Raw genomic sequence first — 21,588 nt, 5'->3', positions numbered from 1 at the left:
GCTAGGAACTTGCGCGGCCGTGCGAGCGGCTCCGGCGATAGCGGCTGCTGCTGCTGAGGCTGCCGCTGCTGCTGCTGCGGTTGCGGCTGCTGCGGCTGCTGCGGCTGCGCCTGCTGGCGAGGGTACGGTTGCGGCGCTGGCCGGCTGGGCTCGGTCGGCTCCTCGTCGCTGATGCTGGGCAGGTCCTTGGAGGGCGCGCGGGCTGTGTACCTCCGCGGCAGGCTCCTCGTGTAGTTGGCCGGGTCGTCGTCGGCCTCGAAGCACTGGCCTCGTCTCCGGTAATCTGCGCATACGAGCGGCAATGACAACACGCAACAAAAGTGCAACACACTTCCGAAAGCATGCAATACCACTGTTGATGTCAAAGCCCCATAGACTAACCAGCCAATAGCCCAGATGAGCTGACAAATGTACAGCATGCTTATGAGCACTTGCATACAAACGCTGCTTGGTATGACCATATTTAACAATGTCTCCACATTTGCAGCTGTCTAACCATGCTTGCCACTCCACCATCGCACGAAGGCTACTGCGAGGCTCGGCGCGCAGCACTGGTTCCCGAAGCTAGCATGTCGCCTCAGGAGTCTAACGGAGAACATTACGTGCAAAAATACCTTCAAAGCAGAAGCAGCGAACGGTCAGAATTCATTGTCAAACGAAGCTCTCCAGAACTAGTGGTGCTGCCCTGGGAACAGAGCGGGCCGGACGCGTTGTGTTAGTCACCCTAGAGCACACACAGAGGCCGCTCGCTCATGCCCGGGGACGTCAGAGCCACCGGCCGTGCTCGGGGAAGTGACGTCAATGGTCCATAGGCCAGCCCAGTGACGAACATTGAGTCGTGGAGCGGTAGGCGGTATGTGGTGTGGACAGTGCATGGTGCTGGAAGAGTGTGCTGCTGGTAGTGTATGGTGCTGGCGATATGTCGTGCGGGCAGTACGTGGTGCTGGCAGCATGAGGTGCTAGCAATATGTGATGATGGCGGTGCGTGGTGCTGACAGTATGCGATGATGACAGTGAATGGTGCCAGCAGTGTGTGGCGCTGACGGAGCGTGGGTCTGGTGGCGAGGTGGGTGCTCATAACGTGGCGGTGTCTGGTGCTGGTGCTGCCGGCGCCGGACGCGGTGAGCAGCGTGAGCAGGGCTCGTTGACCGGGCACGGCCGGGCGGCGGGCATGCGAGGCGGGTTAGTGGCGGACGTACAGACGCTGGCCTACTGACTGTCCGACGGCGGGCGCCGGTGGCGCCGCCTCACGGCGCCGGCTGTAACAGACCACACCAGACCGTGTCCAGCCACGGAGTGGGCCATGGTGGCCAGACGAGCGAGCTGACGCTGGGTGCGCGGGCTCTATAGGCCTTTATCTTGCGTTATTGGCATGCATGTCGGTAACGTGCCTTTAGTGTGGCGGCTATTTTGCGTCCTCGACGACGGCGCCACTCGATGCTCAGTGGTACAGCATATTTTTTTCAGTTGGGCTTAACTGAATACATTGCAACAGTTTCGTGCAGTTAATTTTGCCTTTCAATTACCTAAAATCGTCTTCCAAGGCCTTTAAATACCGGTAATTGAAAGGCCATTGGCTGACTGTTTTGTAAACGTATCGTCAGCGAGAAAACGACCAGATACTGGGTCAACCACAGAATGTCTTAAGACGGTCAAGAAAAGAAGAAAAGCGATCCCCAAATACGTAGGCTAATGATTTCTTTCCCGTTTTCACTTGTGTTTCTCATCTTTGAGAGATACTTAACGATTTCCAGAGGTAACTGATGCTGCCAGCCATGTCATTAAACAGATGGGTTTTGACCGGCCACTAGCATGCAACAGGCTTGCACATCGCCCCATAAATCACATAGAGATGGTACCATGTTCTGAAGCATACCTTAGGAGCCTGCATCACCGCTTAGCAGTAATGAATTGTGTTTGAATCGAGATAAAAAAATGCCTCCTCTTCTATGATCCGTGCCTCCTTGGTCTACGGAGCGAGCACCCTCCGGTTGACCCGTATCTGTCTGTAGTTTGTACCATGTCAGACCCTCCGGCGGGCGCCGAGGCACAGCACACAGCAGGCGCCGGCCGGCCGGCAGCCACTCACTGCTGGGCAGCGTGGAGAAGGCGTCCTCCCGCGAGCGCGAGCGGCGCCAGGCCGGCGCCGGCGAGCTGTCGGCCTCCGGTGTCGGCCCACCGCCCGCCTCCGGCCGCGGCGAGCCCACCGACGACTGCCTGGGGGCGACGAGCAGGTCACGGCCGAGGTACGGTCCGCGAGGCGATGGCGGCGTGGGATATGTCACGGCGGTGTGGATCGGTTCACAGCAGCCACGGAGAGATGACGGTGACGATACGGAAGAGGTCATGGGGAAGTCCTGAGAGGTCGTGGAAAAGTCCTGAGAGGGTCATTGGGAGTCGTGGGAGGGTCACATAGGGCAGCCCTGCGAGGGTCATGGGGAAGTCCTGGGGGGGTCATGGGGAAGTCCTGGGAGGGTCACGGGCCGAAGTCCTGGGAGGGTCACGGGCCGAAGTCCTGGGAGGGTCACGGCGGCGGCACCACACCGGCCACGGGCTGGCACCGGACAGGTGTCCCAGCTGCCCAGACCAGTAGCGGTTAGTGGAAAGAGACGCGGTGCGACCGGTGGAGCGGGTCGAGTGTCTATGGCGCCCCCGCCCTGGCACACTTGTAATGAGTAGCGTTATGATGAACTGGGGCGAGCGGGAGGTGGTCGGTGCGGAAACTAAACTTAAACGGTATCGGCTAACCCACATATTCTACGTCATGAAAATATTGCGCTTTGATATATATATATATATATATATATATATATATATATATATATATATATATATATAGCATGAAACTCGCAGATTGCGATGTTTTTTTAGCAGGCATGTTGCTAATGGAACTTAACTTCTTTTAAATGGTCTTATATGAAACAAACGCGTCAGTTGGGATCCGCGACTTCGTCATGTACAATGCTAACAATTCGAATGCAGCCACCAGCCGTACACCAACCCCGAAGAACAGTCACATATTCACATGCCGCATGCAACGGACTACTTACTGAAAACACTGGAAGGAATGAAAGCTAGGCAGCATGGAGGAGAGGATTGACATTGTCAGACGTTTGCAATACACTGAATCAAACGGCTGTGCCTATAGCTTAGCTGTAAAAATATCAGAACATGATGACTGGTTTTGACAACATGCATGAAACAAAACACGTACATAGTTCACTAAAGCGCCGGCAACGCACCTGCGAGGTTATTTATGGGCAGACAGACTACATGCTGGGACTGAATGTGGCCCGTGACCTTATGCCAGTGGCATCGCTCCCTTCGCCAACTGGCGGCTTTCTGTGCAGAGCGACAGAGCGTGCCGCCCCCCCCCCCCTCCCCTACCCCTCCCTTACTGGATCTTCGCCAATTGTTGTGTCTGACTTAGCCACGGACCCCGCACCAGAGCCGCCACCCCCCCCCCCCCCTCCCCCGAAGAGATGGCGCCTCGGCGCGGGCTCACCTGGAGCGGGCCGGCGGCTGCTCGAACAGCGAGGTGCGGGGGAAGCCTAGCGGCTGGTCGAATAGGGAGCGCATGGGTGCGTGCACGCCCCAGATGCTGGGCTGCTGCTCTTGGGGCGGCCGCTCGCCGGAACCTGGCGCCTGGTTGGCCAGCTGCATGGTCCGCTGAAAACCAGAGCAGACGCGTGAGGCGTGCGGCGCCGTGACGGGACCGCCACGTCCGTCGCACCGATCTGGTGTCGCGTGTACACGTGACACCTCCGCACCGCCCAAAGGCTGGGTGCGACTGTTCAGCAAGCGTATGGTGCGGCGAAACCTCAGTGGCCGGAGGACGTACCTGCGGCGAGACCTCGGTGGTCAAGGGACGTACCTTGAGCGGTGAGACCTCGGTGGCTGGGGGACGTACCTTGAGCGGTGAGACCTCGGTGGTCGGGGACGTGCTTTGAGCGGCGAGACCTCGGTGGCTGGGGGACGTACCTTGAGCGGCGAGACCTCAGTGGCCGGAGGATGTATCTGCGGTGAGACCTCGGTGGTCGGGTACGTACCTGCGGTGAGACCTCAGTGGTCGGGGACGTACCTTGAGCGGCGGCACCTCAGTGACCGGGGACGTACCTTGAGCAGCGAGACCTCGGTGTCCGAGGGACGCACGTTGAGTGGCGAGACCCCGGTGGTCGGGGACGTACCTGAAGCGGCGAGACCTCGGTGGCTGGGGGACGTACCTTGAGCGGCGAGTCCTCGGTGGCTCAGGGGACGTACCTTGAGCGGCGAGTCCTCGGTGCTGACGCGGCGCGTGAGGTTGCGCACGCGGTCGAGCAGGGTGGTGAAGAGTGACTCGGCCGTCAGGATCTCAAACTGGTCCTCGTCCTCCTCGTCCTCGCCCGCCGAGCTGAAGCTGTCCGAGCGCTCCACCGAGAAGCCGGTCCGAGGACGCGACATCCTGCCGCACACGAGGGATGTGCTGGAAGTGTGCCTCGGCCACTGCAGCAAGCGAAGAGCGGGCGCCGCGGCGACCACACACCGCATGGATGGAGGGTGCGACGACAACCGCATCCAGACGCCATCACAGATCGACACTGCACGCACAGCCGCAATGTTACGCGTTAGCGCCCAACACGAAACCGTTTGCCCAAATCGTGTAACTCGTTGACCTGTTATTGCAACCGATAGTGTGAAGGCTCTTTCCCCCACACCAATGTCGGCGAGTAGGAGCAGCGGGTCAACTTTTGGGGTGACGCTGCACCAGCAGCTGGACACAGGAGCGCCCATCAGCTAGGGATTCCCGCTTTGGGACGGATTTACTGAATGGTACTGCGTCGCCTACGGTGACGTAATCATCGATGAAACGGAACGTGTTATGCAACACCATGCGGACGACCCAGGACAACCCTTACATGAGTTATGTCATTAGTGAAATGTGTATTATTCTGGGGTGTGTTGTCAAGATACAGTAATCCGGATATAGGCTGTAGCTCAAATTAGTGTATCTTGAAAGCCTACGCCAGAGCAAACCGAGCGGTTAGACCCTGTCCATCTCATATGATTGCCTCACTCAGATGGCCCTAACATCGTTTGACTGCTGACCATTTGGGCATCACATCCCGTGTACGTATCACGAAACGGCGCTTAAGGCAAATACGTTATCTAGATACAAGTGTCCAGCCTAGCATTTCAGACTATGATGGCATATCTTGCACCGACATCGCTTAAGCCGTACAACTATTCCCAACTGTCACAGATAGCTCGCCGCGCACAGCTCTGACGGCGGAGTTCGTCTTGTAACGTGTGTGCTGCATGCTGGCAGTAAACAAAGTGCACAGACAGCCAACCTTTCAGGCAAATAACGTACCGTACCCAGAGAAACATGAATGCTTATTTGCATGCAGGTTTTGCGGCCGCTTCATCGGTTATTCAGCCCAATCAAAAGCAGCAGGGTACAAACAAACGGTTCTCACTCATAACCTTCTGGTAGGCATAACCTGACATGCTTCGTCATGTTGCGTTGATGACATCGGGTCTTACGGGAGTTCTAAAAAAGCTCGTCTTAGGTGATGCCAGACTGTCGCGCGCGCCTTACACATATTCCCGCGAGCACCGCTCAGACCATTTGCGCTGACCCCGGGTGACCTTGCGCCCGATCGTGCGCTAAGCCAGGTCACGCAGAAAAGTATACTTCTCTGGCTACCGGCTAGTGTTATTCCTGGGGCGAGGCTTGAGGAGCGGTGTGCCAGGTGGTGAAGCCCCGGATGACCATCCAGCCGAGCGCCGCGTGTCGGTGTGGCGGCTGGCTCCTGCACAGCCCAGCTGGTGACGCCGCAGCGGGCGGGGTGCAGCCGCCGCCGGCGCTGTACCTGGCTGGTTTGCCGCTCCAGCCGGGCAGCGTCAGGCCCATGCTACTGTCCAGGCCGCGCCGGGAGCTCAGCTTCTGCAGGCCGGCCGGCGCCGCCAGCTGCTCCTCGTCGGCGGCGGCCAGCAGGCTTCTGCGGCGGCCGCGGCCGGTGGGCGCCACGTTAGTCACAGCGTCCGCGCGGAGGGAGCGCTCGGCTACCGACCGACGCCGGCGAGCCGCCAGCGGCAGCCGCCGTACCCACCAACACTGGATACCCACCAGTGGGTAGCACCGGGTGCCCGTGCCCACGGCTGGGTCGGTGCAGTGAGCTGGCGCGAGTGCGGCGGACGTGCGATCGAGAGGGCGGGGCCAGACCAGGCCGGGTGAGATGAGGGCTGGGACCAGTCGTCACACGGCCTACGCCGTTCCCTCAGGCTGGACGTGATTACGAACACGCCGCTTCGCCAGGGACGCGTGGCGCTTCCAACCGAAGCCATAAGCACCACCTAATGGAGGCGGAATTCGTACTGATCGCGCTGGTGGAATGTGCCGATTTGTCTCAACCAGCGGCGACGAGCGCCGGGACCATCAACAGCCTGGCCTGGTCTGGTGACGTCATCAATGCAGGTGAGCGAGAGGTGTTGGTGCAGAGGTGACGGGCGTGCAGTTTATCACATACAGGCACGCACAGGGCAGTCGATTTAAACGTAACCGTGCTATTTACAGCAACGGCCAACGGGTGGGGCCAGTGGCGTTAGCTGAACGAGGCAAGTCACAAGACCTCGTGCATCCTGGGAGACCGAGGGCCAGGCCGACGCCAGCGCTGGCGCCGGGCACCCCGTCTGCCGCGGCCGGCGCGGTACACTCACCCCATCCTGCGGTGTCCGGAGAGCCGCTGCGAGCGGAACAGGCCGGGCCCCTGGGCGGCCTCGGCCTCCTCCGAGGCGGCGCGCACCGGCGGCGTCACCGTGCCGCCGCCCTCCAGCGCGATCGGGATGATGAACTCGCGCGGGGACTTGCGGATGGGCTCGGGCGGCGGCGAGGTGACGCTGCCGGCCGGCACGGAGAGCTGCGGTCTGGCGCGCGGCAGCGAGCGCAGCACCGCCTGGCGCATGCCGTCGTCGCCGGCCAGCCGCTGCCGCTCGGGCAGCGACTGCAGCGAGGCCGCGTGGCGGACCGACTTGGCCGGCCGCCGCGCCGGCTCGGGCCGCTGTGCCGGCAATGATGGCGCCGCCTCGGCCGCCGGCTCGCCGCCGTCCATGCTGATGCGGATCACGTGTTCGCGGCTGCCGGCGCGCTGCGGCGGCAGGCTGTGCGCGCGGTCGGGCGCCGCCACCGGGAAGGTGACCTCGGTGCGCCGTGTGGTGCTCGGCGTGTTGACGGCCGCCTCCACCTCGGAGCGGTACTCGGGCCGGCGGCCGTGCGCCTCATCCTGGCCCAGCAGCACACGCAGCTCCGTCTTCTTCTTGGCCGGCAGCGTGGCGTACTTGGGCCGCTCTTCGGCGTCGGACTTTCGGCGCCGCGACACCACGTCCTTAAGGAAGCTGTTCTCAGTTCCGAGAGCGGTGTCCTTCTCCTCGGCGTGGCGGAAGATCTTCTTGAGCGTGTCCTGCGACTCCATCTCCCTGGGCGCGAGCGTGGCGGCCTGAGACCGTGCGGCCGGCCCGGCCCAGTCGGCCGGCGCCGTCTGGGCGGCGGCCACCGGCGGCTCCGCGGCCGAGGGCCGCCTCTCGGGAATCACCAGCGTCGGCCGCGGCTTCGCCGGCTTCTCCCTGGGAGCTCGGCTGTCCTCTGGAGCAGCCCCGGGGACGCACGGCTGCGGCCGCTTCTGCTCCACATGGCCCTGAGTACTCGGTGTTTTGGGTTGCTTCTGTTCGGGCGCGGGTTCCGTGGCCTGGGGCTGCTTTCGAGCAGGGGATTCGTGAGCTGGCAGCTTGGGCTGTTTCTGCTCGGACGTGGTCTCAACGGCTGCCACGTTCGGCAGCTTCTGAGCCGCTGCAGGCTCTTGACCAGGCATTTTTCTTTGATCAATGGCCGACACCGGTTTCTTTGGTCGCGAAAAAAGATCTTTTGACCCATCTTGTTCAGTGCCGAGCGCCGTTTTCGGTTTCTTGGGTCCTCCCAGTATTTCCTTGTCTGCCAGGGGTTCTGTTACCTTTTTAGCGATATCTTCTTCGTTTTTCTTGATTTCACTTTCTTTTTGTGAAATGGCCTCGCCCACCTCACGAATAGCACTGACCATCTCACCTATTTGAGCTGCGACCTCTTCGCCCGACGCCCCCTTACGTTCGGAGGCGGTTTTATTTTCTGCGCTGGCAGAAGACTCAGTTGGAGACGGACGTTCCTTCTTGATCTTCCTTTTCAATACCTTTTTCTCCGGTGCCAAGGACAGCGTGGACTGATCCCCAGCCTCCATTTTTGGAGGGTCCGGTGATTTTACAGCGCCAGTTGCATCTGGAGATTTTTCAACGTTCACCACATTTGGGGAATTTGCAACACTATCTGGCGTTTTGGTGCCGGCAAACTTCACCGATGCCTTTTCACTACTCTTCGCGGGGGATTTTTCCTTCTTAGGGGACTGATCACCATTGATCTTGGTTTCGGGTCTGCCAAGTTCCTCAGTCCCATTTTCCTTTGTCTTTGACTTCTTCGTCTTCACTTTAACATCCTGCTTCAGCACAGTACCAGAGCTTTTAGAAGCATACACACGACCCGTGATGTCCTTCATTGGAATAGGCCCACCTGCATCCTGGAGTATCACACTTTTGGCTTGAGTTCCCTTCCGCAAAGGGACCGCCTTTAACGCTTCCTTCGGCTTCGACTCGAACGCCCTTTTAGCATCCAATACCTTAATGCCAGTAAACAGGCTAATGACGGGCTTCTTCTCCTCCGGCTTGGGCTCCGGCTTGGGTTTGGGCTCCAGCTTCAACGAGTCTCTGATGACCTTCTTGGGCCTCTCCAGCGTCTTCACGGCCGGCTCCGGGGGCGCGATCATGTTATCCCACATGGCGGCCGCCTTGTAGATCTTTGAGTTGCGCCGGGTGAGACCGTCGCTGCCGTTGGACGCCTTGCTGCTGGCGCTCTCAGCCGACATACGTCGCGGCTGCGGCTGGTCGGTCGGCGCCGCCAGCAGCTGGGCGTCGCCGGGCCGGCCGGCCGCCTCGGCCGGCTCAGCGGACTGTGCGCAGCCACCGACCGCCGCCGGCTGCTCAGCCACGGCAGCGTCTGACGGCTTCTTCACGAGGAGCTCCGGCGGCGGCCGGTCGGACGGACTCGTCGTCGCAGGGGCGCCGCCTCCCGCCGAGGCGGCGCCGCTACGGCTGGGCTCCGGCGGCGCGGCTGGCCTGGCGTCCGCCGGCGTCGCCTCCGGGGCTGCCGGGGATCCGGCCTGCGCCGCACCCGGCGGCGGCGGGCCGGGCGAGATCTGCCCCACCGCCTCCACCAGCCGGGCTGGGCTGGGAGCCTCTGGCACTGGTGACGGCGCCGGTGACCGGGGTCGGGTCGGCGTTAACGTCGGCGACCTTGACCTGGTCGGCGTCAGCACCGGCGACCGCGCCGCCGTTGGAGTCAGTGACTTCGGAGTGGCGGCCGCGGGCGACCTGGGGCGTCCTGTCGTCGGTGACGTCGGCTGCAGTTGCGTTGGTGGCGTCGGCCGCAGTTGCGTTGGTGACGTCGGCCGCAGTTGCGTCGGTGACGTCGGCCGCAGTTGCGTCGGTGACGTCGGCCGCAGCTGCGTCGGTGACGTCGGCCGCAGCTGCGTCGGTGACATCGGCTGCAGCTGCGTCGGTGACCGAGGCGCCGCCGCGGCCGGTGACCGCGGCTGATCGGGCGCCGAGCTCTCCCGCGCGCCCGGTGACGGCGGTGCCGACCTGACCGGGGAGGCGGGGAGCGCGCTCAGTCCGGCAGCGGAGCTGGCTGCCGGCTCCGAAGTTCTCGCCTCACTGCGCGACTTCGACCACGACCGAGACGCGGCCGACTCCGCCACTCTGTCCTCTGTCACAGTCACTCTGTCCCCTGGCCCCGTCACTTTATCCACGGGCTCTGCCACTGTGTCCACGGGCTCGGCCACCCTGCTCACTGCCCCCGCCCCCATGTGGACAGGCTCCGTCACTCTTTCCTCGCGCGAGGTGCTGTCCGCGGACGGGGCGATGGCCGCCGCCACCCCGGACCCCGGCATCTCGGCGCTCGCCGCCTCGGCACGCTTCTTCTTCCGCTTCAGCGTCCTCTCGCCGTCCTTCTTGCGGGTCCGCTCCTTCTCCGGCTTCTCCGTCCGCCTGCTGCGCTCCGACTCGTCGTCCTCCTCCAGAGCACGCTTGGGCGCGGCGTCGGCGCCGGCGACGGCGGCGCGAGCGCGGCCTCCCGGCGAGCCGGGGCTGGGGACGGGGACCGCCGTCGCCGGCTCCACCTCCATCAGGCTGCCCAGCGAGCGGGAGCGGGACGCCGCGAACCCGTCCGCGTCCGGCCGGTCTCGCTTCTTACGGTCCGGCCGCGGCGACTCGACCATCTGACGGTGGGGCGCATCGGGTCACCGGCGCAGGAGAACGGCACCGGCTGGACGCTTAGGGGTCCAAAATAGTAGCGACAGACATCACTAGCTCATTATTGATTGTCATCACTTGAAGGCAAACTTTGAAGATCTGTTTTTTTTTTCGGGACATAGGATGCGATCATTCGGATGATCATAGCCCTTAGATGGGTATCCAGTTTAACTTGAAGTTGTCCGCTTTCAGTTGCCACATAAATTACCACGAACTTTGTCATCACCAGAGCTACAGACACACCACATGGTTAGATTAAGTGTTAGATTAAATGTTTGTCCCCCCCCCCCCAAGATACCACACAGATCACGCGCATTACAAGTTGCATTCCATCCCTTCGTCGTCCGACACAGAGCCTGGCCGGGCGGCCGCGTGTACGCCCGGGGCGCGCGCACGCGCCGACGCCCGCTCACCTCGACGTCGCCGGGCGTGAGCATGTGCTCCTTGTCGCTGCTCTGCGGCGCCAGCGACAGCAGCAGGTCCAGCCGGACGGGCGTCTGGCTGGCCAGCTCCTCGGCCACACGCAGGCAGCAGGCGTCGCTGCCCTTGTTGACCCACCAATGGCTGCAGATGTCGGCGATCGTGGAGCGTCGGTCGGCGCCCACCGTCAGCAGGCCGCTGATCAGCTCAGAGGCCGCTGCAACACCGGCCGCGTGCGCCGCACGTCAGCACGCGCACGGCACGTCAACGCATACGTGGCGCGTCAGCGCATGCGCAGGACAGCGGCGCGAATGTGGTTGGTCCGTACGCATGCGGCAAGTCTGACGTCCATGGCGCCACTGCCGACACTCTACCTGACAATGTGGGAGGCGCGAGGGTGGCAATTCGCGACGGCACAGACAGGCACAGCCAGGATCGATGGCGCAGGCAGGACCTCACCAACAGCAGGAAACAGCCCGGCGCCATCGATCGCCAACAAGTCGCCGCTGAGCACTCTGACCACCTCAGCCCCACTTCAGCCTCGCCGACTCTGACTACTTCAGCAACTCCAGCTACTCACGCGAGGGCTTTTTCGGCTCGTAGTAGTCGCCGGTGGTGATCTGCTTGACGAGCTTCTTGAAGTTGGAGCCGTCGAAGGGCATGGCGCCGTAGACGAGCGTGTAGAGCAGCACGCCGAGTGACCAGCAGTCGACCTCTGGCCCGATGTACGGGGTGCCGCGCACGATCTCCGGCGACGCGTAGAGCGGCGAGCCGCAGAACGTCGCCAGCTGGCTCTTCTCGTCGAACACGTTGCTGAGCCCGAAGTCGGCGATCTGGGGCGGGGCGGATGTGAGGGGCATCGGAGATGATGTGAGGTGCCGATGGAGTGGGCTGGGTGGAGGCGTGGAGACGGGTGGAGGGGGGGGGGGGGGGGTTTCAGGCGCGCGTGGGGCGCCGTTGGAGAAGGCCTGGCGCCAGGTCAGCGCTGTTGGCCTGGACAGAGAGACCGGGTGAGGAGCAGATGGGGAAGATGGATGGGATAGGATATGGGATCGATCGAGACCTGGGATTGACCTGTGATCTGTAGGAGTGGGGATGAGATGTCGGTGATCTGAAGGATTGCTGAAGTACTGGGGTTCGCAAGGCGTGGGGTAGGTGGAAGCTCGTAGAGTTGATGAATGAGAACGCAAGCTTCACGGTCGGTTGAAGGCAGATAAGATGGCACGGGGCATGTGAAGATGTGGCGTAGGAGATGTAGGAGTGCGGAATTTTGTGATATAGGATACAAAGCGACGAAACGCTTACTCCAAACGGCACATAAGCCCCAACCCAACAGTACCAATGGTGTCCTTCTCACCAATCATCAGTGACGCTGCAAGGTGAGAGCTGGACCGACAGCCATTTGTTCACGTAGCCAAGTGACGCGTTAATTGATTCGGACTGAGGAATCGCCACTCAAATCGCCATCCTGGCGGCTGGGGTCGCCTGGGAGCTGACCTTGGCGTTGCCGTACTCGTCTAGCAGGATGTTCTCCAGCTTCAGGTCCCTGTGGCAGATCTTGTGCTGCGGAACAGAACGTCGCGCGTTCTCAGGCACAGTCGAAATTACAGTTGGGTGGAGATCAGTCCAGTCTAGATCACACAGGGCGGGAACCTTGCAGATGGGTCGTCTTTGCTACCGGTGATCACCTGAGTCAGTACACCATGAGGCTTCAAAGCGTCTTCCGGCATTGTGCTCGTTCCCGACCAAGCTCGGCTGTCGGTCCGGTGTTTCGTCGTCCACGTCATAATCGGGGCCAGAGGTCGCGACGCTCAATGGCTGTTTGAATGCATCGTAAAGTAACTCGAATAGTTATGCTGCACCCGAATGATACACCGTGTCACCACGGTTTATGGTCCCCCAACCCCTCCAACCACCTTCATAAGTGCCCGACACAACGCCCCGCCCCGTGCCTCAGCCCAGCGCGTAAATGCAGCGTTGCAGCGGCGCGTCAGGAGCAGACCTTGTGGCAGTAGTAGCAGGCCGTGGCCACCTGGCGGAACACTCTGCGGGCCTCGGGCTCGCTGAGCACCTTGCGCTCGCTCAGGTAGTCGTACAGCTCGCCACCCGCCGCGTACTCCATCACCAGCACCATCTTCTCGCGGTTCTCAAACACTGGGGACAGAGAGGCGGTCAGAGGGCTCAAACAAAGAACTTGTGAAGCGTTCTATGCTAATTCCACGAATTATATTACGCTGAAACTTGCGTAAAACAAAACAAAGTCGGAAAAAGGCTCTCAATTAATCAATAAACGAGCATTTAATTTTTTGCAGATATCTATCACAATGACATTGCGCGCGCTATGATTTTGATGGCCAGAATGTCCAAACGCAGCCAGCTTGTGGTTTGTTAGCGATCATTACGGGGCAACCATACATGGCAGGCGGACTGTTGGTCAGTCGACGACCTCTGCCAGCGGAGAGAGGCATCGCGCGGTACTCTGGGCTATTCCCGCCGCGCAAGATCTGCTGAAGCGAGCCGCCGGCACAGCACGCGTACCTTCGAATATGTGGATGATGTGTGGATGGGTCACCGATGACATGATCTGGATCTCCCGCCGGATCCGCACCAGGTCCTGCTCCGTCTCGATTTTCGCCTTCTTGATCGTCTTGATGGCCACCTGAGCAGACATGTCCGTGACCGGAGAGCCAAGATGTTGGCAAATAAAAACAATGTCACATGGTCTGACGCGCACGAATCGTAACGTTGGCTGAAAACATCTAGACACATCTCGAATACATGCGATGTAAGTACTCGCACATAAAATCTCTAAAAGAATTGTTTGCTTTCAAAATTACCCTCCTTTTGACACCCGTATATATCACAACACAGACGAGCTGGGCATTCTGTGGCATAATTCATTTCAATACAATTTTACGAGACATTAATCAAGTACGTGTAGCAGTGTTCAAATACTGCGCTCGAAAACCTATACTTTTGGGGATTGCCTTGCCGATCGCATAGAAGGGGAACCGAATGACCAATGACAGAAATATTCGGCATTGTTATAATCGATTTCAGTGAAACCTTGTGAAATGTGACCACGAAAGGGTGCAGTGCATCGTCCGATAAATTCAGCATATCCGACATTGCTAATGTCTGCTGATCTGGATTGAAATGGCCAACAGAACAGCACTCAACATGATTTGTTCACGTTGTATGAGGTCGAAACAGTTTATCAATCCACTAAAAGCTTTCTTTGCTTACGATGCACCATGTACGTATATACCCCCAACATTATTTGTACTTGTGTCTGGTCTTCAAGCGTCTAAAAACAGTTCAGTATGTGGGCGAGTTCAAAGATGTAAAGATCTGAGAGCCAAGACGCTACTGGAACGTTCACGGTTTACACCAGCCCCCCGTCTGTTTATCAAATGACGGCAGGAAGCCGTATAGCTGCCCCTGACGGCTGTGTTGAGACTGAACCCTGGCCCGGCGAAACCCGCCCAGTCGTCACCAGCTCTGGTGCACAGACCGGTGGAAGAAATATCGCCGTCCCATTGGCTGGTGGTGTGACCCGTCCCGTCCCATTGGCTGGCGGTGTGACCCACCCCATCTCATTGGCCGGTGTCATGACCGACCTCCGTCCCATTGGCCGGTGATGTTACCGAACGCCTTTCCATTGGCTGGCGATGTGACCCACCCCATCTCATTGGCCGGTGTCGTGACCGACCTCCGTCCCATTGGCCGGTGATGTTACCGAACGCCGTTCCATTGGATGGAGGTGTGATCTACCCCGTCTCATTGGCTGGTGTGACTGACACCGGTCCACTACAGTGGAACTGCGTAATCTATTTATACCCCTCCAGCCAATGCACGGGCTGACATTTTCAGCGACCCAGTCCTATTGGCTAGCGCTGTGGCCGACTCGCTTCAACGACTACGGTAACAAACGGTGCCCTCGCTCTGCAGACGTCTTTAACGACGGAGGTCAGCGCACGGCACCCCTTGTCTTCACAGCTCACCACGCGGCCACATTTGTAAAACAGCGCGCACAACAGCTGCGGCTGGTGCCCGTTTGGTGGACGGCGGGTGGCGCCAGCCGACAGCGACGCACCTGTGCTCGGGCGTGCTCATAACGGCGCGCGACTGCCTCACGCTGGTGCCGCCGAGGGCCGGTGTGACCGTCCCTCCCCTCCCCCCCCCCCCCCCCCAGGTCGTGTGGCCATGCCGCCCCGGGCCGGCGGCGGTAGCGGCGCCGGTGCGCCGCCGGTCAGGCACTATCGGTGCAGACCGGCCGGGCGCTGCGCCAGCCCGACGCCGGGCGTGCACGGCACCTCCAGAAATAGCGCCGCCGGCGGTCCGTCACCGGCGACGACCGCGCGCGCCGACCGGCGCCGCTGGAGCGGGCAGCGCGCTGCACTTCCGGCCCGGCGGCGAGGCCCGGGAGGGCGCACTGGGCGACGGCCGTGTGGGCGGCCAGGTGGGACGCACCAGCCGGCGGATATACCGCGGGCTGGGGGGGGGGGGGGGATAGGCCGACGGCTGCACAGGTTGACCGGAGGCGGAGGAGCAGGCTACACTGGTGGCTTCATGAACAAATTGAATGAAGGAGAAATGAATGAGATTGGGGGTAATGCCGGCGGACCAGAGGGTGAGGGATGAGCAGCATTGGTAGTCACACAGGCGGACCGGAGAGGCCCCCAGGATGAGCGCGTGCGCAAATGACAAAAAGGGGACGCGAGTGTACTAATCAAATCAGCCTGTCAGGAACAGGTCGTGTTGCATACAGGCGACTGAGGCTGTGATAGGAAGGTGGCCTAACATTGATCTAACCTAATTTCTATCCGGCAAAACAGGATGTGCTTCTCCAGGTGGTTGAGGAGTTGGCGCACTGTTACTGAGAATGAAAAAGACGGGATACTCAACGATATCGATTGCGCCGCGGTGCTTCACTGACTCCCCGCTCGTCACATCGGAGGCCACCAGACTCAACATCACACGCTGTGAGACCTATTCCAAAGACCGGACACTGGCTTTTATCGCTTCTTCGCTCGGCATCCAGTGCAGATATTTGCTTTCTTCTCGGACCCCGGTACGTATCGCTCGCCTTCCGGTTGCCATGCGCCTTTACAAGCCTAGTCAGAACATTATCCCAGTTCTTAGCATCTTCGTCTCAACGCAACGCTCCGCCAGCACCTAGTTGCCATTTTTTACAATCTTGCTGACGTTCTCAGCTCTCGGGCAGTGGGTCGGTTAGCTCCGTCCCCAGTTGCCAGACAGTGGTCGGTCATCTTTGTCCCCAGTTGCCGGGAGGTGGGTCGGTCAGCTCCGCCTCCAGTTGCCGGGCAGTGATCGTCCCCAGTTGGCGGGCAGTTGTCAGTTCCCAGTTGTCGGGAGGCGGGTCGGTCATCTCCGTCTCCAGTTGTGGGGAAGTGGTCAATCAAATCTGCCCACAGTTGCCGGGCAGTGGTCAGTTAGCTCTGTCCCTAGTTGCCGGGCAGTGGTCAGTCAGCTCCGTCCCCAGTTGCCGAGCAGTGGGTCGGTCAGCTCTGCCCTCAGTTGTCGGGCAGTGGTCGGTCAGCTCCGTCCCCAGTTGTCGGGCAGTGGTCGGTCAGCTCCGTCCCCAGTTGTCGGGCAGTGGTAGGTCAGCTCCGTCCCCAGTTGTCGGGCAGTGGTCGGTCAGCTCCGTCCCCAGTTGCCGAGTAGTGGTCAGTCAGCTCCGCCCCAGCCCCCAGGCGTGGCGCCGGCTCGCCGATCGCTCCGGGTTTCAGCTCACGCCCCGTGATTCAGGTGGCCGGCCCGTGCGGCCAGCTGGGGCGGCCGTCCCTGCTGGGAGCCGTGCCAGCGCCGGCGCCGGCGTCTGGCAGCCAGCACCGCCGTGGTGGCGACACCCCTACGCGGCACGCGGCCGGCGCAGCGCACCCATATCCGCCGGCGTCATCGCTGTGACCGTCAGAATGACGTGACGTCGTCACAGGCTGGCAAGAGACGCACCGGCCGATCCGCGCGGCCCAACTATCGCAGCTGAGTGCGGGGCAGACGGCAGCCGCGGCAGACGAACGGCGCCAGAGTCCGACGGCCACCCGACAGCAGCCAGTGACGGGCCAAATCACCGCAGAACGTCCGTCTGCTGGAGAGGCGGTGCTTCAGTGAAGGTGGCGCACCACGGCCGCACGTCACTAAGTAATAGCCCCGGAGAGTCGGCCGACCGGCCGGACCAAGAACGGCACGCCCTCTCCCTCTTGTTCAGATCAAACGGTGGCGCCACGGCTTAGATACCCAAGCAAGGTTCAGTTCCGGACGAGGCGGTGATCCAGCTCAAAGATCAGCGATATCCACACCCGACGGGTGTATCATAGCCGACACAAGAGATCTGCAAGATCCGGCGTAAAACTGGCTTAAAGCTAATGCCTCAGAACCCTTTTACCATCAACCAGCAGACAACGGCAATAGAAAGTGGCGCCCGCTGCGCTGACCACCGTCCAGCGCTTCTCTTCCCCGCTACAGGGCTCAGACCCGGCGTCGATAAAGAGCTGGACTGTGTCATACCTCAGGCAACGCGCATCAAGACGTCAGAGAGACTTCCCATCAGTTAACCGCCACTGACATTCAAATCAAACTTCAGAGTTCGCCTGCCGTCATGATGGCCAATTCGTCTAACCCAATCACATCCTCCGCAGCTCCCTGGGGCCCGTTCTTCCGGGGCCGGCGGCCGTCCTATCCTTCTGACCTGACGCGACAGCTGACGCGCCCGGCTCAGCAGCGGCCGCACAGAACCCGCACCGACCCCCGGACACTCGGCGGCGGTCGCGGGAGGCGGCCGGCCACGCGCGGTGCCCAGCGGAGCGGCAGAGCCGAGCCGGGCCGGCCGAAGAAGTCGGCTCCTCCCGGCGCGAGCAAGTGTCCAGCGGCGCCGTGGGGACTGCCAAACATTCCTGGAGCGACTATTTTTAGCGGCCCGGCAACAACACACCGCTCGAATGCCAACATCATCAGGCGGCAGGCGCGGAGGCGACGGCGCGCATCCTCCTGACAGCCGGAGTGTGACCCGTGGCCGCGCCGCTTCGACCGCTACCCCATGCGGGCGATGGTCAATACCCTACAGGCGGTCGCCCGTAACGACCGCGGATCGAAACTGGCAGCGCGTTCGCGGGACATCGCAGCCAAGTCCACAGACTTCGGAGAGTCGATGACTGAATCGGCAAGCGGTGCCAAAGGCATCTGCTTGCTCTTGGGTGAGTCACGGTTTTGTGCTTTCCGCAGATCTGGCCGGCTTCGCACAGAGAAGAAGGTCGGGAAAACATTCCCGGTGCCACGAGTCGGAGCCAGGAGTCTGCCTGCTGCGATGAAGGCACACCAGATCCAACAGACCAAGGGCAAACCGATGACCTTGTACGACAGTGCCGTTGACATTTGGCCTTTCCGCCCACCTAGTCGCTGACAAGACGCCTGATCTGCTCACGAACAAAGACGCGCGCGCGAACACCCATCATCCAAGCGGCTTCTCTGTTCTGGTAAGAATCGAACTGCAGCAAGATCAGCCCGCACAAGCCTGGTCATCGGGGTATGTCGGAGGCATCGGGACAACTTGCTCCCTATCTCAAAATGAAATCCACCAAATCTGGAGACTTCTCTGAAGTCTGGGGAAAACGAGGTACTTTGATGGGCCGTTACCAGTTCCGCACGCTTTTGACCCCGGCCAACATTTTCGCCCAATACCCAAAAACTCTTGTCACTTCCCATCCAGCCTCATCCAGCGGCGGCATCTTTTCCGCACCCCGCATTCTTTATCTCGTCATTGCCTTGCCCGTCAAGGGTTCTCCTGACCCCATCTTCCCACGTGCGCGTTGTTTGCCGACCGGCGCACGCTACTGCCCGACAGACACAAAAAACCGAGTCGATCGATGTCGCGTCAGAGCGACGGCCCCAGCGCGGCCAGGCGGCCCGAGAGAGGGGCACACGGCGGCCCCAGCGCGGCCAGGCGGTCCGAGAGAGGGACACACGGTGGCCCCAGCGTGGCCAGGCACCCGAGAGAGGGGCACACGCGGCCCCAGCGCGGCCAGGCGGCCCGAGAGAGGGGCACACGGCGGCCCTAGCGTGGCCAGGCGGTCCGAGAGAGGGACACACGGCGGCCCCAGCCCGGCCAGGCACCCGAGAGAGGAACGCAGGCCGCCCCAGCCCGTGTCGCTACACTCACCTCTTGGCCCGTCTCCTTGTTGATAGCAAGCTGCACTTTGCCGTAGGTGCCTTGCCCCAGCTTTTTCACGATGTCAAACCTGGAACAGGGCATTACTTTGATGAGACGGGTGAGCGTGAGGGATGTGAGCTAATTTGGGGTCATTAGCTCATGTTACACGTAACGAGTTAGAATGACGTCAAAAGAAGCTACCCGCTATCGAACGTCATCGAACCCGCGAGCCTAGTTGGCGTGCTGGCGTTCTCTGTCCGTGAGCCTGATTGGTCACAAGCGTCAACCGCAAGAAGGTTTCAGCAAGGCACGTACCTCCACCGACAAAAAATAGCGTGGTTGAAAACAGCGGCGGTGGATGTGTTACTACTTGCAATGCGATCGCGTATTGTGGGTGGGGGCGGGCGGGTACCTGATCGCGCCGTGGTATGTGGCTGTGTGTGCCAGGGACGGGGGTGGCGGGGGGAGGGGGTGGCGGCAGCAGCAGACGAGGCGGCGGCGACTATCGATTCCAGCGGCGGTGGCTCGGCCCGGCTGGCCGACACAGTCGCCTGACACGGACAGCGGCCACAGCTGTGGGCCACCGGCGGCGCACATTGCCAGCGGCAACGTCAGGGCAGCGAAGGAGGGATGCAGCACCGCCTGTGCTAGTGCTGGTGCGCATCCCTGGCGCGTGCTGTTAGTGAGTCGCTTTTCCGATGGGTGCTGGCCCATCTGTCCCCGCCCGAGAGTGTCCGACGGCACAACAAAGCCGCCACCTCGGGCGCGCTCGTGTTGTCCTCTATACAGGCAACACGGACCGTCCCCGCGCCCGGCCCGCCTCCGGCAGACGACGCGCGCGGACAATGTGTCACGCATCAGCTAGTGAGCACGGGCGCCCGAGGATCCGTGGCTCGTCGCGGCCGACAACAGATGCGAACGATCAGAGCGCTCATGACGGCCGGCACGTGCCGTATCATCTGGCCCACCCGCGAACCGGCGGCGCTGCCTGCCTACGGCCTGGGCGGCCGACGAGCCGCCGCTGAGGTGGCAGGGAGTGGCGCCGGCAGAGTCACGCACCCAGACGAGGAGGACCTGAGACAGCAGCGGTCCCGGCTCGACACGCCACGCTAGGAGTGTGGGATCGCACTCAGCTGCGGGGGCTCCAGCACACACGTGCTGCATCAGCTTGCTTGCAGCTTAGCCCTCCCAAGTTGAAAGAGTCCTCCCATCCCCGATAATCATCGAATTCATGCGAGCAGACGTGAGAAGAGGCATCAAATAGCGTTTCTATGCTCTCCAAATTACAAAATAAAGTGTCCGAAACCCGAGACAAAACCCGAGATAGAGGCACCCCGTTTGGGGTGCCTCTCCACGTTATTCGACACCGCAGAGACTCATCTTAACTGGCTTTGAGAAGCCGCACCCATGCGTGACACCAGACGCCAGCTTAACAAGAAGATGTGCTGACAAAGCCAGGCATCACTAGTTATCCGTGGCCACGCGTCTCTTTACGGTGGCTGTGGGTTGGAGCCGGAACAGGCCCTTTTTAAAGACGCCCACGCATTGTTCCGCACATTGCACGCGTGCGTCGGAGGGCGAGTGTTTCCACGCACAGCCGTGAGGGAGCCCCGGCGAGTCTCCCGACCCTCACGTCCCGCGTCGTCGCGTACGGCACATCTCACGGCCCACGGCGTGACCGGCGCAGCGCAGCCGGCCGGCCCGCCTCGGCGGCGTGACCCCGATGGCGAGGCTGTGCTGGGCCGGGGCCGGCGGCAGAGGCCAGCTGGGACCACGGTCGCAGCAGCATCGATCACCCCGAGTGACGTCACGGCCGACCTGACCCGGCGCCGGCGGCTCGGCGACAGAGGCACCGACCGCAGACAGCCGGCCGGGACAGCCGGCGAAGGTGGGGGTCCGCCGGACCGGCCCCCGAGCCCGGACCGACCGCTGCGGCACGACCGGAGACGCGGCCGCACCTCCGGGGCAACGACCAGTGGCGGCGGTGAAGACGGCTGGTAGATAACGCTAGCTGCACGAACAATATTTGGGTAGTAGGGTGCACAGGCCAAGTGATCCGAATGCGGCAACAACGTGATAAGTGCTCAAATAGCGAGGGGTTCTCAATTTGCAAGAGACGCGCGCGTGTTGCGCTGCACCACATGCGCGCATCTTCGTGGCAATTTGAGAGATACTCACGCCTTGCGTGCTGACTTTTGCACTGATACACCCAAAGTTGGACTAAATGACTCCCTCCGGCATGAGAGACGAAGATAGCATTCTAAACAAATAATGACGCCCAAGGACAGTTTTAAGAACACAACATACGCTGATCGCCGGGAATGTTTCCACTTCTAAAGTTGTCACGTCGTTTTGTTTCCCTTTTCCACTGATGGCGGCATAAGGCTATGGTTTGATGCGTTGTCTTGCTCCTGGTGTGAGTATCGTGACGTGCTTACCGGTGTCGCCGTTATGTACTGGTCTCCCGTAAGGTCCACATGAAGGCCAAAACTGAACGCCGGAAATATTGCAGCGATAAAGACGGAATGGCTAGCAAGAAGAAATATGCTATATAAATCGGTAAGCGTGAGCACAACAGATGCATACGGTCTCGGTGGTTCTAGTTCAGTTAAGTCCGAACCGCTTCCACC

General features: G+C 61.0%; 1 protein-coding gene across 1 annotated transcript in view; it reads right to left on the bottom strand.

The window, feature by feature from the left end:
• The window catches only part of LOC119111359 (serine/arginine repetitive matrix protein 2), a 34,748-nt gene that overhangs the window by 3,517 nt on the left and 9,643 nt on the right, over window positions 1-21,588 (bottom strand). Inside the window, exons 3-13 of the mRNA XM_037235174.1 lie at window positions 18,968-19,046; window positions 13,327-13,447; window positions 12,791-12,942; window positions 12,286-12,351; window positions 11,369-11,621; window positions 10,782-11,005; window positions 6,700-10,334; window positions 4,261-4,441; window positions 3,517-3,669; window positions 2,208-2,217; window positions 127-283 (exon numbers count right to left, since the gene is read on the bottom strand). Of these exons, the coding sequence (XP_037091069.1) occupies window positions 127-283; window positions 2,208-2,217; window positions 3,517-3,669; window positions 4,261-4,441; window positions 6,700-10,334; window positions 10,782-11,005; window positions 11,369-11,621; window positions 12,286-12,351; window positions 12,791-12,942; window positions 13,327-13,447; window positions 18,968-19,046 (5,031 nt within the window). The remainder of the gene's footprint in view (window positions 1-126; window positions 284-2,207; window positions 2,218-3,516; window positions 3,670-4,260; window positions 4,442-6,699; window positions 10,335-10,781; window positions 11,006-11,368; window positions 11,622-12,285; window positions 12,352-12,790; window positions 12,943-13,326; window positions 13,448-18,967; window positions 19,047-21,588) is intronic.

Source organism: Pollicipes pollicipes, unplaced genomic scaffold (genome assembly GCF_011947565.3).
Source record: "Pollicipes pollicipes isolate AB1234 unplaced genomic scaffold, Ppol_2.1 Scaffold_7261;HRSCAF=8764_pilon_pilon_pilon, whole genome shotgun sequence".
NCBI lineage: Eukaryota > Metazoa > Arthropoda > Thecostraca > Pollicipedomorpha > Pollicipedidae > Pollicipes > Pollicipes pollicipes.
The sequence above is the reverse complement of the archived record's forward strand: the minus strand, read 5'-3'. Positions and strand labels throughout refer to the sequence as shown.